The 18,740-nt window shown below is 38.6% G+C and overlaps 1 protein-coding gene across 1 annotated transcript; it reads right to left on the bottom strand.

The window, feature by feature from the left end:
• Window positions 1-6,291: 6,291 nt before the first annotated feature.
• Window positions 6,292-7,236, bottom strand: LOC147911152 (olfactory receptor 5G25-like). The gene has a single exon (XM_087428482.1). It carries the CDS (start codon window positions 7,234-7,236, stop codon window positions 6,292-6,294), a length of 945 nt encoding a protein of 314 aa, XP_087284608.1.
• Between the last annotated feature and the right edge of the window lie 11,504 nt (window positions 7,237-18,740).

Below are 18,740 nucleotides of genomic sequence, written 5' to 3'. Positions count from 1 at the left end.
TAGCAGTTGAACTGACATTATGAAAGGCCCTTTAAGCATATGCCATTATTTTCTGAGTTGTTGAGAAAACAAGGATGCTAATTATACAGGAAGAACCTAGTTGTCAAACCAATTCACCAAAAGAATCAGTATTTCAAAATGAAAATACACTAAAATGAACAGAAACTATTTATCAAAATCGATTTGCGAATACTGCCTTTCCAAACTGCATGAGAAAGCAGAAGTGATTACCTTTGATAGCTTCATACCAAACTCTTTCTTAACTATGTAGTTTAACAAAATCTTATCCGAATTATCATATTAAATAATAACTTTCTAAATAATTCTGTGCTCATTTTGTTTTTTTCTTTTATTTTTGGTGAGGAAGATCGGCCCTGAGCTAACATCTGCCAATCCTCCTCTTTTTGCTGAGGAAGACTGGCCCTGGGCTACCATCCATACCCATCTTCCTCTACTTTATATGGGATGCCGCCACAGCATGGCTTGCCAACCGGTGCATCAGGACACGCCAGGGATCCAAACTGGCATATCCCGGGCCACCGCAGAGGAACGCGCGCACTTAACTGCCTGCGCCACCAGGCTGGCCCCCCATCCTGTCGTCATTTTTGTCTGGAAGAATGAACATATGTGAATCCAGAGACATTCTGGGGGGAAAAATAAGAATGATATCCTGTCCCTGCTGTATGGCCTTACACTGGCTACAGGAAAAGACACAGGCTTTGGAGGACTCAGAGTGGGTCAAGCACCACCTCTTCCGCTTAGTAAATGCCTGATCTGAGGCATGTGTCTCAAGTTATCTGGAGCCTCAGTTTCCCCAGCTATAAAGTGGATGTAATAATTCATCCCACAAATGGGAGCTAATCTATTAAATGAGATGTTTACAAAACACTTACAGCAGTGTCTACGATACAGTAGATCCTCAGCAAACATATGATAATAGCATTATTATTAAATAATAAATATTCTGTACTAATAAGTGTTTCCAAAAATTATTTTAGCATGGAAACAAAGAGAAAAAATATCAAAACTTCAGGCACAGGAAAGAAAACACACACACACACACACATCACATACACAACACATTAACAAGGACAAGCTTGAATGTCAATTCTACCCTTATCGATTACTCGTCTTTGGGTAGTTGTTTATTCTATAAGCATCAGTGGGGTTGGCAGAATTTCTAAAATGCTCTTGCAAAGATCCCTAATCTTTGCCCTAATCCCTGGACTCCGTGAATTTGATGAGATATCCCTCATATGATTATGTTATTTTAAATGGCATGATTAATCTTAAAAGAGGGAGCTTGCCCTGGATGACCTGTGAGGGTTCAGAGCTTTGTCCACTGAGAGCGGAAGTCAGAGGGCATTGAAATGTGGGAAGAACTAGATGGGTAACTGCCGGTCTGAAGATGGAGGGGCCATATGAGAAAGGAGTGCCGGCAACTCGAAGGAGCTGAGAGAGGACTCTGGCTGACAGCCATTGAGGAATGGGTATCCCAGCCTTATATCCACAAGGAGCTGACTTTTGCCAAACACATAAATGAGCTTAGAAACAGAGTCTTCCCCAGAACCTCCAGAAGGGAGCTGAGACCTGCTAGCATGTTGATTTCAGCCTTGTGAGATGCTGAGCAGAGAATCAGGCCATAATGGACCCAGACTCCTGACCTGTGGAAACTGTGAGGTAGTAAATTTGTATGGTTTTAAGTTACTAGCTTATTATTATAGATTAATAAAAATTGACTACAACAGTATGTTCATCTTTAAAATGGAAATAGTAATATATTGCTCATGTGAATATCTATAATGGTACAGAGATCAGAGATAATAATTCTGGAAAGCACATAGCATGTTTCCTGGCACACTGTGCAAGATCAATGAGAATTATTCAACAAATGGAATTGTGTTAACTGATCATCAAAATAGAATCATTTAAGAATGACTGAGATCCTCAATTAAACTTTAAATAGAAATAAAACCTCAGTTTAATCTATTCTACTCTCCTGACTTTTGCTAAAAAAATCAATTCTAAGCTTAGATTTTATTGAGAAAATTGTTAAAGAAAAGAACGATGAACACTGAATATTTTCACTGCAAAGAAAATTTGGACAATACATCGGAGTTCCTCGCTTGGAAGGAACAGAAATGGGAGATTCCTAGGCAGTATATTAGGTAGCTCACAGCACCAATGGGAAGGGGGGAGATAACACTAAACTGGACAAGAACCAGGATAGTTCTGGGAGTCCTGGTGGCAGAGACTGTCCGTCTACTAAGGGGACCTTGGCTGAAATGAATGAGATCTAATCATTTTTCTGTCCATTGTGTCATTCTCCTTACAACTCAAATACAGGGAGAAATACTACAAGCTCAGGTCATGTGCCTCCACCTTGCTGTGGGAGGCGGGGACCTCAGTCACACCCATCAGAGACTGAAATCTGTGAGTGAGAGATAAATCTCTAAAGGAAATCAGGGTACTATTGTATACATAAGTAGAGTAAATTACGTTTGTAAAAAGAATCAACTACAAATCACAGGGAAAAAAATGCAAAATATGATGCCTTAGCAAAAAAATCATACTGAAATCATATCACTAGAACTGCCAGATAGTAATAAATGGAATAAAATTATGAAGGAAAAAAACAATTCACTCTTAAAAAGTTACCGTTTTTTAATTATATATTGCATGCCAAATTCCACATAAAATCATACAAGTATTTATGTATCTATGTATATTTATTTAATTGTGAGGCATTTTTCCATTTTGTAGATAAACCTTTCTTCCAAGAAAACATAGCCAGAGTTGATCATCACACCTACGACTGTCAAACTATAATGTACATGAAATAAAGAGTATAGTGTTGACTATTTATTAATTGTTCAATCAACAAATGTACATTGAGCACAGATTACATGCCAGACTATGGAGTCAAGCACAAAAGTAACAAACATAAAACATCCTTCTCACATGAATCTTATCTTCTATGAGGAGAGACACATAATAAGCAAACAAGTAAATAAATAATATTTGGGTATATTTAAGTACTTAAAAATAAAAAAAAGAAATAGCTGAGAGAGAATTATTTTAGGTAAAGAGGTCTAGATGGTCTCTTTGATGATATCACATTTGAGCAGACACATAGATGAGGTAAGGAGTGAACTACAACAGTGGTCCAGGATGAGGAAACAGAAAATGTAAAAGTCAGATAAGACCCCAAGTGTGACTGAAGGAATCCCACAAAAGAATCCTCTGGATGGTGTGCACACCGTTGAAGGGAAGTGCACTCTAATCAGTGATTAAAAAACAAACAAACAAGGATTCAGATTGCACTGTTTAAGGCTACCACGATAATCTGCCCCAGTTTTTTGTTTTGTTTTGTTTCCATGGTGCATGGGGGCTTGGACTGACTGGAAAATAGACCACAATTAATCCAGCATAATATGTCTAGGAATATATTAATTTATGCAGCAAAGAGTCATCTGGTGGAAAAGTTATAAGTATTTTAATCTATTCTTAAAAGAGATTATTTTTATTAGCACTCATAGAGTTCATAGTAAATCTCTTCTCCCAACAAAGCATTACACACTATCTTCCTACTTTCAACCTTCTGCATTTCCAAAACACCTACATCATGTAAAGGAATGAATAAAATTATCCTGAGGATCAGAAAAATTAGCTTGGAAATGTTGTCCTCTCTTCTAGAATATCCAGAAGTGCCTGTGACTATTCTGCAGGACACTTTCTCCTTTAATGACCCAAATAGTGGCATTCAGAGTCCACTGAAATCCATACCATGAAAAGAATTTCTTCATCTTTCCCAATCCCTACCTTCTTTAAAGAGGCTTTTTTACTTCCCTGGCTAAAATATACTCCTTTACACTCTGTCTTAGTTCTTTGATTATTTTTGTTACAGAAATCACCATAGATATGTATTCATTTTTAATCATTTTGTTTGTTTGTCTTTCTCCCCCACTAGCCTGTAACTTTCATGAGGACTTTTTTTCTCAATATGAATAACACACAATAAAGTGTCATGTACATAAGAGGCACATGTAAAGCTTTGTTAAATTAGTTGTTGATTATAACATTGTCTGACTCCCATTTCCTCTTCCTTGAAAGCATCTAGACCCAAGTCATTACTCAACACGGACACCAAAACTGATAGAAATAATGGTGAAAAATGAGCAAAAGAAACAAAATCTTTCTAGGGAATTAGAGACTATTTACAACCTTCAAAGTAAGTGGACTAAAATTAAATGCCTTTTAAAGAAGGCCTACAAGATAGAATGGGGATTTCTGCGCATCTTAACAATTGTACAAAAATATGGTTTATCCCCTTATTTCTTGGATTGTTGCTATGTTCCAGAAAATGAAACACAAATGTATGAAAGAATAGTGTTGAAATTGAAAGAAATTGTACCTTTCAATTGAAAGGTTGAAAGAATATTGTACCTGAAGAAAATAAAAGTGTGAGACCAAATTGTGAGGTCATGGGCAATCCATTGATTCTTCATGGCTGTCAGGCTCATTATCTGAAAAAATAGAATTAATGTCCTGACCCTGTCACAAAAATCAATAAATAACAATAGTGATAACTAGCACTTTATTAAAGAATTGAATGCATTCTGCGCTTCACATGCACAAATTGTGTAATTGCAGTGTCAAAATCCCAGCAAATCATCACTCTAAGCAGAGAGTAGAGGGGATATAAAAGGCTTTGTAAAATGTCTTGTCCAAACACAGAGGTAGTATTCGAGAGTGCTATGGATGCATACTTCCAGAATAATTCACTTTTTGTAACAGGCACACGAAAAGATGTTCAACATCACTAATTATTAGAGAAATACAAATCAAAACCACAATGAGATATCGCCTCATGCCCATCGGAATGGCTGTTATTAAAAAGAAAAGAAGTTACCAGTTTGGGAGAGCATGTAGAGAGAAGGGAACCAGTATATGTGCTGGTAGGAATGTAAATTGGTGCAGCCACTAAGAAAAACAGTATGGAAAGTCCTCAAAAAATTAAGAATAGAAATACCATATGATGCAGCTATTCCACTGCTGGGTATTTATCCAAAGAACACACACACGCTAATCCAAAAAGATATAGGCACCCTTATATTGCAGCATTATTCACAATAGCCAAGACATGGAAACAACCTAAGTGCCCATCACAGGATGAATGGATAAAGAGATGTGGTATTTATATATATACAATGGAATACCATTCGGCCGTAAAAAAAGGTGAAATATTGCCATTTGCAACAACATGATGGACCTGGAGGGTATTATGCTGTGCAAAAAAAGTCAGATGGAGAAAGACAAATACCATATGATTTCACTAATATGTGTAAGATAGAAAAACAACAACAAGAAACACATACAGAGAACAGCCTGGTGGTTACTAGGGGGGAGAGGGGTGGGGGGGGTAGGGTGCAAGGGGTAAAGGGGGATATTTGAATGGTGATGGATGACCATGATGTGGAACACGATGTAGATTTACAGAAGTCAAAATATGATGATGTACACTTGAAATACATTATATTATAAACCGTTGCTACCTCAATAATAAAATAGTTTCACTTTTTTTCAGTTTTATTAAAATGATATAATAGACATATCACATTTTATTATTCCAAGGTGTACAACATAATGATTTGATATATGTATATATTGCAAAATGATTACAACAACAAGTTTAGTTAACATCAAACACTTTACAAAGCTATAATTTTCTTTTCTTGTGAAAGGAACATTGAAGATCTGCTCTTTTAGCAAATTACAAATATACAATAGAGTATTGTTAACTATAGTCACCATGCTGTTCACTACATCTCCAGAACTTATTTATTTATAACTGGAAGTTTGTAACTTTGGATTATAATAAACTTTTTATCAGTTTATGTTTAAAGAGTGAAGGCCAAATTCACAGACATTGAGGGATCTCAACACTCTGTAAGCAGACAGAAGTACTAAGTCACTGGTTATAACATTTATTTAGGGTTTAAAAAAGAACATTTAACATCCTAGTCACAAGTCTTGAGAATACTGTTTTAAGTTTTGGGTATGATAATCTACTCATCTCAGATTAAAGTTCTAAAACTCATTCCTACTGAATGAGAAATAAGCAAATCAAAATGAGAAAATTGTGACTCAAAGATATTGAGTGACTTTCCAATCAACAGAGTAATAAAGAGTGAATCTCAACATAAACATTGGATTCCCAACACCCAGCACATGTTCTCGCATCTTGCATATGTATTAGCTCTCAATCTGTAGTACCAATTGTATTAGAGTTTACCTACACATGAGAAACTTCTTCCTTTGAAATGCCCTTCTGAATGAATCTTTGACCTCTTTGTTTCTCAGGCTGTAGATGACGGGGTTCAACATGGGAACCACTGCTGTGTAGAACACAGAAACCACTTTATCAATGTCCAGGGAGAAACTAGAATTTGGATGGACATAGATAAAGAAGAGTGTCCCATAAAGGATGGAGACAACTGTCAGGTGTGAAGAGCAGGTGGAGAAGGCCTTGTGCTTCCCATCAGCAGAGTAAATCCTCAGAATAGAGAAGACAATGTAAATATAGGAGACCAAGATGATCACACCACTGAGTACTCCTAGAGCTCCAGCGAAGGTGAAAAGTACAAATTGATTGACCTGAGTATCTGCACATGCCAGGGACAGAACAGGAAGAAGGTCACAGAAGAAGTGATTGATGATATTGGGGCCACCGTAAGGCAGGCGAAAGGCAAAAGTTGTATGGGTCATGGCAATTAAAAGACCCGTGGTATAAGACCCTACCACCAGCTGCACACAGACCTGCTGGGACATAGTGAGCGTATACAACAACGGCTTACAGATGGCCATATACCGATCATATGCCATGGAAGCCAGGAGGAAACACTCAGCCACCTCAAACTGAAGAAAAAAACATAACTGGGCAGCACAACCAAAGAAAGAGATGACTTTTTTCTCCACAAAGATGTCAGTCAACATCTTGGGACCAATGACAGAAGAGGAGCAGACATCCACAAAGGACAAGTGACTGAGAAAAAAGTACATGGGGGTGTGGAGTTGGGAGTCCATGCAAATGAGGGTGATCATCCCCAAGTTTCCCAGAAGACTGAGGAGATAAACCAAGAGAAATATCACAAAGAGGACAACCTGGTGATGGAAGTGATGTGTTAAGCCCATGAAAAAAAACTCAGTCACCAAAGTTTGATTTCCATAATCCATTTCTCTGATTTAATCTGTCCTAAGAGAAAAATGTTTCTTTGCAATCAATTCATAATTAAAGACTTCTTAATTTTAAATTTGCATTTAATTTCTATTTTTTTATATTAAAAATGATAGCCTGACTCCTAACTCTCCTGAGTTCTACTCCTGGCAGTCATGCTATCTATCTGCAAACTATTTGTGTGATACTGAGTAAGTCACTATAACTCACAGGGCTCTTCTGTTTTTTCCTTGGAAACAGGATTTTTGAATAGAATCACAGAATTTTAACCTAGAGGTGAACATTGGAGATTATCTAAGGCAAGTCCTCTAACTACACCAGGTTATATTTCTAAAAATATTTACTCTGAACCAAGGATATTCTAAGAAGGACTTCATTGAAAAAGGCACTATGAGAATTCAGTGAATTCAGACTGCTACCTATTCTGACTGCAGATTAAGGGTAAACAGGTGTTAGTCATGTGATGTCCTCCCCAGTTCCCTTAGATTCTACAGCAATGGTTAATGGAGTCGTCTAAAGTGTAGGCTCTGATGTCTGAAGAAGGAGGGCAAGCTGAGACAAGAGAAGCCAGAAGTTAGCAAAACCCTCAACAGCATGTCCTCTGTGAAATGCCTATCCTTCCTCACATCAGTGGTGTATTTAGTCTACCTCCATCAAAGTTTAAGTCCACTGAAGAGACCAATTCTTAAATATTGAGTAGTATCGTGATTCAGTTAGTGTTATTAGGTGCTTGAGAGAGAAATAGAAATATTTTAAGGATGACAGGGGTACTCCTGGGCAATTATCCAAGAAAAATGAATAGTTATGTCCACACAAAAATCCTATATAATTTTGTTCATACAAGTTTTTTATAATTCCAAATACATTCGAAATAACCAAATGTCTTACCATAGGTTAATGGTTAAAGAAACTGTGGTGTATCCACACCATGAAATCCTATTCAGTAATAGAAAGGAGCAAAATATGATACATGCAACAACTTGGCTGCATCCAAGGGTATTAGACTGAGTTGAAAAAAGTTAATCTCAAAAACACACAGCTCTATGATTCCATTTATAAAACATTCTAAAATGGCAAAATTATAGACATGGAGAACAGGTGAATGGTTGCCAGGGATTAGGAACGGTGGGAAGGAAGGTGGTGGTGAGTCTGTAAAGGGGTAGCACAATGGAGATCTGTAGAGATGGAATAGCAGTGTTGGTTAATCAAATTTAAACTTGTGATAAAATTATATAGAAAGATATACACATCATACCAATGTCAATTTGGATTTGTTGTTGTACCGTAGTTACGTAAGAGGTAATAAATGTTGAGGAACGTGGCGTGAGGTATGTGGGACTTCTGTGTACTATCTTTGAAGCTTCCTGTTAACCTCTTCATTTATTTCAAAATAAGAAGTACTTTTAGAAGGAAATGAATAAGAAGAGAGAGGAGGGGATAGTGAGGACATAGCCAAAAAAAAAATAAAAACAAAAACAAGGAGGGATACATTTTGGACCTTGAAATAATCATAGTGATTCCAACAGCACAATCACACAAAAGTATCAATGCATTGTGCAGCAGGAAAAGTATCAACAGAAATCTAACAATATTATTTCCCGAAAAAAAAGCTTGAAAAGGATTTGCATAACAGGAAATTAATGAAATTAAAAGCCCCTGCCCTACTGTGGTCTCAAAGGCAATGGAACTTGAAAGAAAAGCCCTAGAGGGGTGGAATTTAAGATGAGTCAAAAAACTATACCTTAGTAGGTAAATGTTCCAATAATTTAATATTTTCTAAACATAAAATGCGTTACAGGTCATTCACATTTGTATTAGCTATTACTCAAGGAAGATGGACACAAAGTATTTTAAGTGTCACAAAATTATGTTATGAAAAAAATTTTATAAGGATTAAAATAAAATATACACATCTATCATCTCAACACTAATTGCCTCTGTGAACAAAGATGATGAAGTACATCCACCAGTGATAATTATTATCTTTTTTTTTTTTTTTTTTTTTAGATTATTTTTTTTTTATTGCAGTAACATTGGTTTATAACATTGCAAAAATTTCAGGTGTACATCATTGTACTTCTATTTCTGCATGGACTACATCATGTTCACCACCAAAATACTAATTACAACCCATCACCACACACATGTACCGAATTATCCCTTTCACCCTCCACCCTCCCCCCTTCCCCTCTGGTAACCACCAATCCAATCTCTGTCCCTATGTGTTTGTTTATTGTTGTTATTATCTACTACTTAATGAAGGAAATCACACGGTATTTGACCTTCTCCCTCTGACTTATTTCACTTTGCATTATACCCTCAATGTCCATCCATGTTGTCACAAATGGCTGGATTTCGTCGTTTCTTATGGCTGAGTAGTATTCCATTGTGTATATATACCACAGCTTCTTTATCCATTCGTCCCTTGATGGGCACTTAGGTTGCTTCCAAGTTTTGGCTATTGTGAATAAGGCTGCAATGAACACAGGGGTGCATGTACCTTTGCAAATTGGTGTTTTCAAGTTCTTTGGATAAATACCCAACAGTGGAATAGCTGGATCATATGGTAGTTCTATCGTTGATTTTTTGAGGAATCTCCATACTGTTTTCCATAGTGGCTGCACCAGTTTGCACTCCCACCAGCAGTGTATGAGAGTTCCCTTCTCTCCACATCCTCTCCAACACATGTTGTTTCCTGTCTTGTTAATTATAGCCATTCTGACAGGCGTGAGGTGATATCTCATTGTAGTTTTGATTTGCATTTCCCTGATAGTTAGTGATTTTGAACATCTTTTCATGTGTCTGTTGGCCATCTGTATATCTTCTTTGGAGAAATGTCTGTTCAGGTCTTTTGCCCATTTTTAATTGGGTTGGTAGTTTTTTTGTTGTTGAGATGCATGAGTTCTTTATATATTTTGGAGATTAAGCCCTTATCAGATGTATGGTTTGCAAATATCTTCTCCCAATTGTTAGGTTGTCTTTTCGTTTTGTTGATGGTTTCCTTTGCTGTGCAGAAGCTTTTTAGTTTGATGTAGTCCCATTTGTTTATTTTTTCTATTGTTTCTCTTGCCCGGTCAGATGTGGTGTTTGAAAAGATGTTGCTAAGACCGATGTCGAAGAGCGTACTGCCTATGTTTTCTTCTAGAACTTTCACAGTTTCAGGTCTTACATTCAAGTCTTTAATCCATTTGGAGTTAATTTTTGTGTATGGTGTAAGGTAAGGATCTACTTTCATTTTTTTGCATATGGCTATCCAGTTTTCCCAACACCATTTGTTGAAGAGACTTTCTTTTCCCCATTGTATGTTCTTGGCTCCTTTGTCAAAGATTAGCTGTCCATAGATGTGTGGGTTTATTTCTGGGCTTTCGATTCTATTCCATTGATCTGTGTGTCTGTTTTTGTGCCAGTACCATGCTGTTTTGGTTACTATAGCTTTGTAGTATATTTTGATATCAGGGAGTGTGATACCTCCAGCTTTGTTCTTTTTCTCAGGATTCCTTTAGCTATTCGGGGTCTTTTGTTGTTCCATATGAATTTTAGGATTCTTTGTTCTATTTCTGTGAAAAATGTTGTTGGAACTTTGATAGGGATTGCATTGAATCTATAGATGGCTTTAGGAAGTATGGACATCTTAACTATGTTAATTCTTCCAATCCAAGAGCACGGAATATCTTTCCATTTCTTTGTGTCTTCTTCAATTTCTTTCAGAAATGTTTTATAGTTTTCGTGTACAGATCTTTCACCTCTTTGGTTAAATTTATTCCTAGGTATTTTATTCTTTTTGTTGCAATTGTAAATGGGATGGTATTCTTAATTTCTCTTTCTGCTACTTCGTTGTTAGTGTACAGAAATGCAACTGATTTTTGTATGTTGATTTTGTATCCTGCAACTTTACCATATTCATTTATTACTTCTAAAAGTTTTCTGGTGGATTCTTTAGGGTTTTCTATATATAAAATCATGTCATCTGCAAATAGTGACAGTTTCACTTCTTCCTTTCCAATTTGGATCCCTTTTATTTCTTTCTCTTGCCTGATTGCTCTGGCTAGGACTTCCAATACTATGTTAAATAGGAGTGGTGACAGTGGGCATCCTTGTCTGGTTCCTGTTCTTAGAGGGATAGCTTTCAGTTTTTCACCATTGAGGATGATATTAGCTGTGGGTTTCTCATATATGGTCTTTATTATGTTGAGGTACTTTCCTTCTATACCCATTTTATTCAGAGTTTTTATCATAAATGGATGCTGTATCTTGTCAAATGCTTTCTCTGCATCTATTGAGATGATCATGTGATTTTTGTTCTTCATTTTATTCATGTGGTGTATTACGTTGATTGATTTGCGAATGTTAAACCATCCCTGCATCCCTGGAATAAATCCCACTTGATCATGGTGTATAATCTTTTTAACGTATTGTTGTATGCGATTTGCTAGTATTTTGTTGAGGATTTTCGCATCGATGTTCATCAGTGATATTGGCCTGTAATTTTCTTTTTTTGTGTTGTCCTTGTCTGGTTTTGGTATCAGGGTAATGTCAGCTTCGTAGAATGAGTTAGGAGCTTCCCTCCCTCCTCAATTTTGGAAGAGTTTGAGAAGGATAGGTATTAAGTCTTCTTTGAATGTTTGGTAGAATTCCCCAGGAAGCCGTCTGGTCCTGGACTTTTATTTTTGGGGAGGTTTTTGATTACTGTTTCGATCTCCTTACTGGTGATTGGTCTATTCAAATTCTCCACTTCTTCTTGATCCAGTTTTGGAAGGTTGTATGATTCTAAGAATTTATCCATTTCTTCCAGATTGTCGAATTGGTTGGCATATAGTTTTTCATAGTATTCTCTTATAATCTTTTGTATTTCTGAGGTGTCTGTTGTAACCTCTCCTCTTTCATTTCTGATTTTACTTATTTGTGCCTTCTCTCTTTTTTTCTTGGTGAGTCTAGCTAAAGGTTTGTCTATTTTGTTGATCTTTTCAAAGAACCAGCTCTTGGTTTTATTAATTTTTCTATTGTTTTTTTGGTCTCTATTTCATTTATTTCTGCTCTGATTTTTATTATTTCCCTTCTTCTACTGATTTTGGGCTTTGTTTGTTCTTCTTTTTCCAGTTCCTTTAGGTGCATTTTTAGATTGTTTATTTGAGATTTTTCTTGTTTGTTGAGATAGGCCTGTATCGCTATAAACTTCCCTCTTAGAACCGCTTTTGCTGTATCCCATAAATTCTGGCATGTCGTATTTTCATTTTCATTTGTCTCCAGGTATTTTTGATTTCTTCTTTGATTTCTTTGTTAACCCAGTCGTTGTTCAGTAGCATTTTGTTTAATCTCCATGTATTTGTGGCTTTTCTGATTTTCTTCCTATAGTTGATTTCTAGTTTCATACCGTTGTGGTCAGAAAAGATGCTTGGTATTATTTCAATCTTCTTAAATTTATGGAGACTTGTTTTGTGGCCTAATATGTGATCAATCTTGGAGAATGTTCCATGTGCATTTGAAAAGAACGTGTATTCTTCGGTTTTTGGATGGAATGCTCTGTATATATCTACTAGGTCCATCTGTTCTAAGGTGTCGTTTAAGGCCAATGTTTCCTTATTGATCTTCTGTTTGGATGATCTATCTGTTGGTGTAAGTGGAGTGTTAAAGTCCCCTACTATTATTGTGTTACTGTCTATTTCTGTTTTTATGTCTGTTAATAATTGCTTTATATATTTAGGTGCACCTACATTGGGTGCGTAGATATTTACAAGTGTTATATCCTCTTGTTGGATTGTTCCCTTGATCATTATGTAATGCCCTTCTTTGTCTCTTTTTACAGTTTTTGTTTTAAAGTCTATTTTGTCTGATATGAGTACTGCTACCCCAGCTTTCTTTTCATTGCCATTTGCGTGGAGTATCTTTTTCCATCCCTTCACTTTCAGTTTGTGAGTGTCTTTAGGTCTGAAGTGTGTCTCTTGTATGCAGCATATATATGGGTCTTGTTTTTTATCCAGTCAGCCACCCTATGCCTTTTAATTGGGGCATTTAGTCCATTGACGTTTAAAGTAGCTATTGATAAGTATGTACTTACTGCCATTTTTTAACTTTTTTTTTTTTTCCTCAGTGTTTAAGTAGTCCTTCTCTGTTCCTTACTTCTTCTATACAGAATTGATGGTCACTTTAGTTTGACCTCTGTCTGAAAGCTGTACTCTTTAACTACCCTCCTCCCTCCTTTTATGTTTTTGATATCATATCTAACCTCTTTTTGTGCATTTGTATCCATTATGTTCTAATCGTGGAAATAGATAATTTTTCCTATTTGTGGTCTTCTCTTTTCCCCTTAAATCAGTCCCTTTAACATTTCTTGTAACACTGGTTTCTTGGTGACAAACTCCTTTAATTTTTGCTTATCTGGGAAAATTTTGATCTCTCCCTCCATTTTGAACGATAACCTTGCCGGGTAGAGTATTCTTGGCTGTAAGTTTTTTCCTTTTAGCACTTTAAATATATCGTGCCATTCTCTTCTAGCCTGTAAGGTTTCTGCAGAGAAGTCAGCTGATAGCCTTATGGGGTTTCCTTTGTATGTAACTTGACATTCTCTTGCGGCTTTTAGGATTCTCTCTTTATCTTTAATTCTGGACATTTTGTTTATGATGTGTCTTGGTGTGGGCCTCTTTGGGTTTATCTTGTTTGGGGCTCTCTGTGCCTCCTGTACCTGGATGTCTGTTTCCTTCCTTAGGTTAGGGAAGTTTTCATCTATTATTTCTTGAAATAGATTCTCTGCCCCCTTGTCTCGCTCTTCTCCTTCCGGGACACCTATAACACGGATGTTAGTGCGCTTGATGTTGTCCCAGAGGTCCCTTAGACTGTCCTCACTCTTTTTAATTCTTTTCTCTTTTACCTGTTCACCTTGGGTAATTTCTTCTAGTCTTTCTTCCAGCTCACTGATCCGTTCTTCTGTATCCTCTACTCTGCTTTTGAGTCCCTCTAATGAGTTTTTCATTTCCAGTATTGTATTCTTCATTTCTGATTGGTTCTTTTTATATCTTCCATTTCTTTGTTGACATTCTCACTGAGTTCATCTATTCTTCTCCCCAGATCAGTGAGCATCCTTAACACTCTTAGTTTGAACTCTCTGTCAGGTAGGTTGCTCATTTCTGTTTCACTTAGTTCCTTTTCTGGGGTTTTGTCCTGTTCCCTTACTTGGAATGTATTCTTTTGCCTCCTCATTTTGCCTCTTTCCCTGTGCTTGTGTCTACGTATTAGGTAGGTCAGCTACGTCTCCTGCTCTTGGATAGGTGACCTTATGTAAGTGATGGCTTAGGAGTCTTCCAGTGTGCTTCCCTCAGTTCTCAATGTTCCAGGGGTGGCCCCTATGTGGGCTACGTGTGTCCTTCTATTGTGGCCTGTTAGCTCTCCCTATAGGCGCCCAGGGAGGCTGAGTTATGCTCCTGGCCAGCTGTTGTAATGCTCAGCTGCTTGTAGTTGTTGTGGGCCCTTCAGTCTCTTTATCAGGTGTGGGGAGCCCCAGCACAGTTGGCTGTAAGTTCTAATACCACATTTGTGTTGCAGTATTTCTTTTAAGTGAGTAGGCCCCCAGTGTGGCAGGTTGTTAGGCTCAGGGCCTTAGAATTGCTGTAAACCTCTAGCCTATTAGGTCTCTTGTCAGCTCTCTGAGGATTGCAGCTGGGTGGGGTTGGCCTCAGGCACAGGAGCACCCAATTGTTTCAGGCTTTGGAAGGTGGGGCAAACCTCCTATGTGGGTCTTTGAGAAGCACAAGTCTTCTGCAGCTGAGAAGCCCTGCCGCCCAGAGGTCCACACACACAGTCAACACAGTCCTGCCCCGTGTGAGTGCCCCGACCTCCCCAAGCGGACCCAGTCTCTCCACGGCGGGAGCCCCACACACTCCGCCACCACCCCACACTCTCCACCCGCTCCTTGTGCACACCCTGCCCCGCTCAAGTCAGCTCAGTTGCCAGGCTGCAGAAAATCCAGTCACCAATCTATGCAGGCCCACACGTTGCCTGAGGGCTTGTTGTTAGGTGGGGCCAGTCTCTAGGGTGGGCTGCCTGCCTTGGCTGAGCTGGATTAAATCGGTGCTCTAGCGGGTGGAGCAGACCCTGGGCTAGCAGGTCTCAGGGAAAACTCCAATGGCGTCTGTGTCAGCACGCTCACACCAGGCCACAACAATGGCCGCCGCCAATGTCCCAGTCCCTGGAGAGGTCTCACCCCTCACCGAGATGCCCTCAGGGCCTATTAGGTGAGTCTCTTATCACCAAAGCAGTGTGCACCTTTCTTTCTGGTGATTTTAGGATGCTTTCTGGAACGGGTGAGTTTGTGCGCGGGCCCTTTAAGAGCCAGTTTTAGTTTCTTTGTGAACCGGGTTTTCTGGGTGTGCTCCCCAATGCTTTAGTAGCAGGCAAAGTCAGATATTATGCCACTGGTGTCGATTGTGCTGGGTCCACAAAATGCCCACAGCGGGGGCGCTCCCCGGCTCAGGGCCCCGCGCCTCCAGGGAGGCTGCGTACCTGTGAGCTGCTCCTGGCGGCCGTGACACTGGCGGCTTGTGAAGGCGGCGTTTTTCCTCTCCGGAAGGGAGTCTCTGCCTCCTCCACCCCAGTTAGGATTGTCCGTTGTTGCAGGAGTTCCTCTCATCCAGTTTTCAGTTCTGTCTCAGGGGTAATTTTTCCACGAGTAGTTGTAAATTGGCTGTGTCCTCGGGAGGAGGTGAGTTCAGAGTCTGCCTACGCCGCCATCTTGACTCTGTCGACGATAATTATTATCTTTTCCAAATATTGTATTCAACTTTAAATCTTGTGTGAAAACAACATGTTCTGACTGTGAAAATGCCTAGTACATTATTGTCCCCTGTATTAGAATCCAAAGATTCAAATACAGAAAACTCACGGTCCCATGTATATGTGTGACTATGGGCATGAGAAGCATGAGAATTCCAGTCAGCTGATTCAGAGGATTGTTATCCACTTATAACACCCAATTTACATAAAGTGAAGGAATTAAGATCCAGAGAAGCCAATTGGAAGGTTGTTAACTGGAACGTTTTCTGAGCCCATAAAACTCCCAGTACATTTAAATATCTCTATGCTAAACACAAAATTCAACCAAAATGTACATTCAAGTTAGGTCATTTATAGCAAAAGACACAGACTAAAAATACTATTTGTACCAAATTATTCTTCATGATATGCTTAGAGATGATGTTCTCCTAGGCTCCTGACTTATTTTCCATATCTGGCCTGCTGAAGGCAATTGAGGTAGCCACTTAACTCACCTTTCTGAAGAAACATGCCCTGGACTCTGCCTGCTTATGTCAAAGCGAATTCCAAAGTTAACATGGCCTGATATGAAAACGAATTACTCTACACGTGTAGATTGTTATTCTTCTCAGCTTCTTCAGGTGTCTAGGAAGATAAACAATATAATTATATCATCTTGAAAGCTGAGCCTTCCAATAACACTTTCAAAAGGAGTTCATTGACTCAATTCTGCACAACACACAGCAGGGGTTTCCTAAAGGGCTGTTGTGTAAATTGGAGCCAACTCCCTGGAGGAAGCAGAAGCTCAGGAGATCAGGCCTGGAGAGAAGATATAATAGTCATGTCATGAGAAAATAATTTGGGGACTTTGAGTCAAGTGTGATTGCACAAACTAATACCTCCCTCACTTTGGGACCACCCACACACACTTTGAAATTCCAGTTTTGAGCCTTCAACTTCTGCATGATGAGCTCCAGCTCTTCACACTGTGCATAGTTGAGATTCTAAAACAGATTCCTGCTTCAGAGAATTACAATCAGACAGGGAGCCTGGGTACACAGAAGCACTGGGACTCCATGACTAGCCCAGGAATTACCAGGAGGGTGGAATCATTGTAAACAGAGAGTTTGGAAATAGTCTCTTGGACATGATGAATCTCAAAGGGAGGCTAAGATATAAGTAAATAAATACAAAGTGGACTGGATGTGTCTATGCTGCAATAAAAAGCCACGAATTTGGACAGCATCTTTGAGAGACAAAGGTGATCCATGTTGGCTGTTGAAAATTTCAAATTAAAAAGTTGGAAAAATATATTTGGGCCCAAATTCATAAATATTTTACCATTAGCCAAAGGAGTTTGGAGTTCTTTATTTATTTATTTATTTATTTTTTGTGAGGAAGACCAGCCCTGAGCTAACATCCAATGCCAATCCTCCTCTTTTTTGCTGAGGAAGACTGGCCCTGGGCTAACATCGATGCCGACCTTCCTCTAGTTTGTATGAAATGCCGCCGCAGCATGGCTTAACAAGAGGTGCATCGGTGCCCGCCCGGGATCCAAACTGGCGAACTCCGGGCCGCCGCACCGGAGCACGCGCACTAAACGGCTTGCGCCACCAGGCCAGCCCCCTGAACTTCTTTCTATAAACAATGAGGAGTCTTTCAAGATATTTTAAAAAAGTGATGATGTCTATTCACATAAAAGTTTCCACAGAACATTAATCTACTCACAGGAGATGTTCACTACATGCCAGGCATTCTTCCAAGTGCTTTGAGAGTATTAACTCATTTAAGCTTCATAAGAGCCCAATGAAGGGGGTTAGCAGAAATCCCTAGATTGTTCTACCTCTTGTCAAGTCACTCAGTCCGTGTTCTATTCTTAGAAAAAGCAAATCAAGATTCTACCTCAGAAGTTTCCTCTCTTTTCCTTCTGCTTATGGTGTATTTCTCCCCAGATATCTGCAAAATTTTCTTCTTCACTTCATTCGGATTTCTGCTAACATATCCTCTGATCGTAGAGGCCATCTCTAATTATCCTTTGTAAAAGATTATAGCTAACCCCACCCCAACACTCATTCTCTTTTTCTCTTTAGCCAGTTTTATTTTTCTTCAAAACTGTTACCATTACGTAACATTGAATTTTTATCGCATCCTACCACTCTATAAAAATGGGCATGGATTTTTTTAGTTTTTCTGCATTATATCCCCAACTTCCATTATAGTGCTTTAAAGAGTAAATGTTCAATGAATATTTTTAAACAAATGAAGAAATGGACAAGTAATTCTAAGAGTGTGGCTGCAGGTAGAAAAGTTAGGAAATTAATCTAATTTCTTTTAGGTGTTGGGTAATGAGAACTTTCTGTGGGAATGGCAAGGAATTAAGGTTATTTCTCTGAGAGATAACCCAAGGAATACCAAACTTGAGCAGACAGGATTTTTTCCTGGAATGGGAGAGAGAAGAATTGAGCCAAGGCTGAATTCTAAGTGTCAGACATCAGTGTCTGAGAAAACATTCATATATCTTCCTAGACCTCAGCTGGTTGGCTGGCCTGAGACATCTGCCCTTTTATGGCTTCTATAATTCATTTCCACCAAGATCATAAGTGACCCAAGAGACCGCAACTTGATCTCACCACACAGATCATTGGGCTTTAGAGATCCAAGTGCATTTCTACTACCGTTTCTACTGTATCTTTACAGAATATGTGTATTTTATTTTGGCTCTGTTTGTGTTTGGCTCCAATTCTTCATTCCTTCCCTGGCC

This window comes from Ceratotherium simum, unplaced genomic scaffold, assembly GCF_057802395.1.
Source record: "Ceratotherium simum simum isolate JZ-2026a unplaced genomic scaffold, ASM5780239v1 HiC_scaffold_55, whole genome shotgun sequence".
Taxonomy (NCBI): Eukaryota; Metazoa; Chordata; class Mammalia; order Perissodactyla; family Rhinocerotidae; genus Ceratotherium; species Ceratotherium simum.
The sequence above is the reverse complement of the archived record's forward strand: the minus strand, read 5'-3'. Positions and strand labels throughout refer to the sequence as shown.